General features: G+C 34.9%; 1 protein-coding gene across 2 annotated transcripts in view; it reads left to right on the plus strand.

The window, feature by feature from the left end:
* Positions 1-5,493, plus strand: part of LOC101434287 (probable ATP-dependent RNA helicase DDX60) — a 115,836-nt gene extending 110,343 nt beyond the window's left edge. For both annotated transcript variants that reach the window (XR_011648433.1, XM_004475388.4), the window contains exons 37-38: positions 953-1,015; positions 4,426-5,493. Coding sequence is in view for 1 of the 2 variants with exons in the window: in XM_004475388.4 (XP_004475445.2) it covers positions 953-1,015; positions 4,426-4,525 (163 nt within the window). In the remaining variant the exon portion in view is untranslated. The remainder of the gene's footprint in view (positions 1-952; positions 1,016-4,425) is intronic.
* The last annotated feature ends 507 nt before the right edge of the window (positions 5,494-6,000 follow it).

Consider the following 6,000-nt stretch of genomic DNA (forward strand, 5'->3'; position numbering starts at 1 on the left):
TACTTCCCGTGCCGCTGACGACAACAGAAGCGGACAAAGAAACAAGACACAGCAAATAGACACCAAGAACAGACAACCAGGGGAGGGGGGGAAATTAAATAAATAAATAAATCTTTAAAAAAAAAAAAAAAAAGATATATATATTTGCATATAATTACAAAGCCGTCTGTATTCATTATTACCTTATTTATTCATTATTAGATTCAAAAAAACTTTGAATATCAAATAATGCTATACATCATCCGAAAAGAGTATGGCGTAGATTGTTCTTTTGAAAGTATATAATTCAAACATTTGAGAACTGAGAACATGATTCTCATTTTAGCTGTTTGGCAGGGAAATGCATTTTAAAACCCGTGAGCAGGGGTAAACATTCTTGTATTCACCTGGGAATGGAGAAATTGGCCCAGACACAAAGCATTTAGATATGCGGAGAGGCTTTCTGTCCCACAGAATCAGAAATTCAATCTGTATTTTACATAAAATTTTGAACAATCCTTATTGTATTAAGTTATTTAAAACTTCAGATACTCTTGATAAGTATTGATCGTTGTCTTTTTTCTTTTAATCTTACTTTGTATTGTAATAAAGTCGCTGTGACACTTGAAGACACATAATAAATCTGGTTCTTTCATTTTGATGCTCTATCTGCCAATCATCTTCCTGAATTTTACTTTTACAGTTTTGTTTCTCCTAAGATAGTCAGTATCTTGGGTTAATTTATTATCTGTGATTCTGATGCTTGTGACTCTTGAATTCATGATCATCATTACAGATTAAATCATCATTTGAGAGATTTTGGCAGAAATGATTCTGGTAATACATCTTGACAGACAAAAGTAAATTATTATGAACAAATCCAACATCAAATTTTGAAATGCAAAGTTTTATAAAAATATTTAATTAAATATTTAATCAAATTTTTTAATTTTCAAAATTTTGTTTCCTTTAGGATGAATGAAGGAGCAGCTTATGACTTGTTGAAAGATTTTGCACTCAGCATTCAATCCATCAGGTGTGTTATTACATTTTAAATGTAGATTTCAAACTTAACCAATAATTTAATGAACTCTGATCAATGTCAAGCTGTTACTATGAACAGGTACTTGGAGATGCCATTGAACCTTCTGGGTGTAAGCATTTCAACTCCCCAAAGGTTCTGCAGAACTTCTCAATACCTTATTGCAATATTTAGGTAATAGAATTAATTCCATCATCCATCAGATGAAATTTCCATCAGACCAAAGCCTCAGACCCAGGGATTGTGCACCAACAAGCTGCAGTATTCCAAAGCTTCATCAACCCCTCGATCCTACTATTCTCAATTTATACTATCAGTGTGCTTCAGAGGATCCCATAGGATTCCATCAAGTTTATATCCACTTAACACATTCTTGAATCTCTTGCTTTATCCAGTGTTTTCTCCAGGCCTTGCTCATATTGGTTTTCTGTTTCCATCTTTAACAGAGCTCAGTGGGGACCCAAGTAATTCTGAGCTTTATGCGGATACCTTCCTCCCTAATCTCCATTGTTCTCCTAGTGTTGCCTTGTTAAATGTTCATCTTCCTAAAGTCTCCAGTCTCCTGTACTTCAATGCTTTATGGGTGTTCATTTCTTCTATCATTTTATACACACACACACACACACACACACACACACACATGATTTGCCATAAATCACTTCATAGCCTCATTAATGAGGCTGTGGTTCTCTATTTCTTTGGTCTGAGTTTTATCAGGACCATTTGGACTTTTGCTACAGAGAATAAAAGTTTTGAGATGCTGTAATAGAAAGGAACTATTTTACTCACCTAGGGTGTGTCTAGATAGTAGATTCCTTGAATGGCTCATTGTTACCCAAATTATAATCTCCAGATCATCCCAAGAAATTCTAGACTTTGGAGCTGTCTCAAAAACTGGACTTGGGATAATCATTTATTCATTCATCCATTCAGCTAACAACTATTGAAGTTTTACTTGTTTGAGGCACTTCTATGAATTTGAAGTATTAAGGATTATGAAATTTATCCCTTTTTAAAATTTTTTTTATTTTTCTTTTTTAAAAATCCCTTCATTTAAAGATCTTATGGTGCAGTGAGAGAAACTGACTTGTAAACAATACTATGATAGCACAGATAAGGGAGTGACTCTTTCCTGGATCCAGAAAAAATTCTCAAATGAAGTAATTCAACTAGGTCTTAAAGAATGAGTGAGGCTTCATTAAATAGGACAAATAGAAGGTAGAGGAATCAACAAAGAGGGAATAATATTTCCATGATACAGAAATGAGAAAGGACATGATGAGTTAGTGATAGGATTCAAGATCACCATGGCAGCATGTAGAACATGAGGTTATGATAGGATGAGGAAAGGTGCTGAGTTGCAGTAAAGGGAATTTTCATCTATAGGGAGAAAGGGTCTTCATTATCTTATTACAGAGTTTGGACTTATATTTTGAACAACATGCAGACGTTGGCAAAGCATGAGTGTGACACAGGTCTTTGATTTATATATGTGGTCTATATGTATGGGACTAATTAAAAGGATAAAGAAACTGGAGGTAGGGAGCTAAGGAAGCAAACTATAATAGTAATGCAGGTGAGAGTAGATTTGGGTCTGAACTAACAAAATAGAATTAAGGATGGGGAAGAGGGATTAGAGCAATATTTATAAGGTAGAATACACAGAAATTGGCAATAAAGCTCATCTGGGTGATGAAGATGTCTGAGGTTTCAATTTTAGTTAATGATACATAGGAAACATAGGGTGAGGGTAAGATTTGGCCATTGAACCGAATATGGTAAATTGGTATTTATATATGTCATGGGGATATTGTTCAGGGGTAAATGTCCAGAAAATAGAATTTTAGGTCTATGACTCAGGAGGAAACGCAGAGTTGGAGATACAGAGCTGGGCATTCTTTGTGGAAGGACAGTATTAGAGTAGAAAAGTAATCAGATCTCTAGTATAAACAAGATGGGTTTTAATAATAAAAGGCTGACAAAGTGTCAGAGCCTGGTAGTTTTCAGTGCTTGAACAGAACTGAGGCACTGGATTCTTTCTTGATTCCTCTCTCCTTTCTTTTCACCTTTGTATTGGTTTCATATTGCTGCTTGTGTTAGTTAGGATTCTCTAAGGAAACAGAACTGACAGGCAATGTATGTAAATAGTATGAGATTTTTATAAAATACTCGCACACAATCGTGGGGATCACAAATCCAAATTCTGCAAGGCAGGCTTCTCACCAGGTGCTCCTAGGAAGGTCCTTGGTGAGTTTCCAGGAGACACTGGCTGTCAGGAGTAGAGATGGGAATTCTTTCTCTCTGAATGCTGAAATCATTTCCCCTTTTAAGGCCTTCAACTGATTAGATTATACCTCACTCATTGCTGAGGACAGTCTCCTTAGCTGATTGTAGATGTAACCAGCCATCTACGCAACCAACTCACTGATGATTAAAGACCATGCAATGCCCTTGTATTACAATTAGCCCAGTGCTTCTTTGACCAGACAGCTGGGTACCATTACCTGGTGAAGTTGACACATTAGCCTAACCATCACACTACTGTAACAAATTACCAACAAATTAGTGATTTAAAACAGCACACATTTATTCTCTTACTTTTTGGTGGTCAGAAGTCTAAAATGGGTTTCAGTGGTCTAAAATCAAGGTGTTGGCAGGCTGCAATCCTTTCTGTAGACTAGGGAAGAATCCATTTTCTTGACTTCTATTTTCTCGAGGATGAATTTGGAATCCTTTGGCTTATGACCTCCAACTTTCAAAGGTTACAATGATGGGTTGAGTCTTCTTCACACTGCATCTCTCTGATGTTGACTCTTTCCTGCTTCCCTCTTCTATTTGAGGACCCTTGTGATTAAATGGTCCCATCCAGGTAATGCAGGATAATCTTTCCATCTCAAACTTAGTGGATTGGCAACTTTAATTTCATCTGCAATCTTAATTCTCTTTTGTCATGTAACCTAACATATTCATGAGTTCTGGGGATTAGATCATGAATGTTTTGGGTTGGGGTTGTTGTTATGCCTATCACATCCTGTTACCCTATTATCTCACGCATCTACAAAAAGGAAGGAAAATTTTGCTGTTATATAATGTAACTGCCTGTGGTTGTCAGTATATACTGGACACGGTAGCAAAAAAAACAAAAAAATTCTATAAGATGTGTGGAGAAAAGAAAATGAATTTATTATAGTACTTCTCTTGAAATTAGGGGACCAGTCAAGGTACACAGAAATTGGTTACATGTAATCATTAATACAACTGGAAGCTTCTTGTCATTAATCTTCATAGTTACAATGTTCATCTATGGAATTTACTGATCTCTGATTACTGGGGAAAGTCCTTCTCAATTACATTGAATCTCATTAAAACGTATGTTTTGTTTCTATGGATATCCCCACTTGCAGTGTTTCCTTGAGAGAGCTCTGTGAAAATGAAGAGGACAACGTGGTCTTAGCATTTGAACAACTGAGTAAAACCTTTTATGAAAAACTCGAAAAGGTCTAAAAACAAAATACATCCAAAAATACTACATGAGAGTTGTTTGTTTTTATCTTTTCAAGTCATTTGTGATTCTCAAGCTTTTTGTCAGAAATACGCGTTGGGAAGTGGAAGCTCTCTGGAGTGATAGATAGTCGTCATAAACCTGCCATGTTCCATCATGTGGACCTTTGGACAAATAATTTAATTACCTCTAAGTCTTAGTTTATTTACATATTTGAGTAATCATGTTTAATTCTCAAGTAGTTTAAGAAAATTCATAAAAAAGGACGAGTAGAGTAAAAGATTAATAAATTATAGTTGTTTTTTAAATGTTGAAATTATTTATCACAGAATTTTAATTTACACATTGAAGTTTTTAAAATTATGGGTCTACCACATGAAGGCACAAATTCAAAACAGTAATTAGTTTAATAATAAGAACAATAACATTGAGATTGCAATGAAACCACTTGGTGTGGTAACGAAACACTGTTTTGGGGAGAAGACCATGTGATTTGCACTCTTTCTAGTATTAGTGATAACTTTATTGTCACCTGTATTTTCTCTTTAGACTTCCCCAAAATCATCAGCACAACTTAGAATTCCTGGCAGTGATTAAAGAGTTTGTATGTGCCTGAAAAAGTATTTTTTTTTACTCTGTGAGGTTTAAACAAATATTAAATTCTCAATATTTTTCTCAATTATTTTGCATAGTTTTTATCACTCTATAAGACTACAATAAATGATTAGCATATCCTGAAGGTGAAATATATTCTCTCTAAATATTTAATGTAATTACATGATTTATATATATAGCTGTGAAAATAGTACCTTTTAGTAAATTTAAAATGTGCTTTCTTAATGTAGAGGAGGGTTTTGGCATTGAATCTGTGATACTTTAAAAGAAAACATAATACTTACGATTTGGCTTTATTTTAAATGTATATAATAAATGACTGGATAACCATAATAAAGTAAAATGGTATAATCTATTTGCCGTTGATCTTCCAGTTAATTCTCAATATCTATCAATCTGTTTGCACACATGTATGCATTTTATATATGTTTATATACAACCTTTCCTCCTCCACAGCTCAACCTCGAGTCACAGTTCTAGACATCCTCAGAGCAAAAGGCCCCTCTCTTACCACTCACATATCTTAAAAGACCATTTATTGTATGACATTATTTATAACCAGATTATGTGGCTTAGAAAAACAAAGTCCATTTTGTCTGGAGATAGAAGAACTCCCTTGTGTTAGGATTTTCTAGAGAAACAGAACTGACAGGAGATATCTGTAAATAGTATGAGATTTTTAATAAAATTCTCAAGATCGTGGGAATGCACAAGCCCGAATCCTGCAAGGCAGACTGTACTCCAGAGGCTCCAATGAAAGTTTTGATGAGTTCCCAGGAGACACTGCCTGTCTGAAGTAGAGGTGGGAATTCTCTCTCTCTGAATGCTGAAATCATTTCCCCTTTTAAGGCCTTCAACTGAT

Source organism: Dasypus novemcinctus, chromosome 1 (assembly GCF_030445035.2).
Source record: "Dasypus novemcinctus isolate mDasNov1 chromosome 1, mDasNov1.1.hap2, whole genome shotgun sequence".
Classification (NCBI taxonomy): domain Eukaryota; kingdom Metazoa; phylum Chordata; class Mammalia; order Cingulata; family Dasypodidae; genus Dasypus; species Dasypus novemcinctus.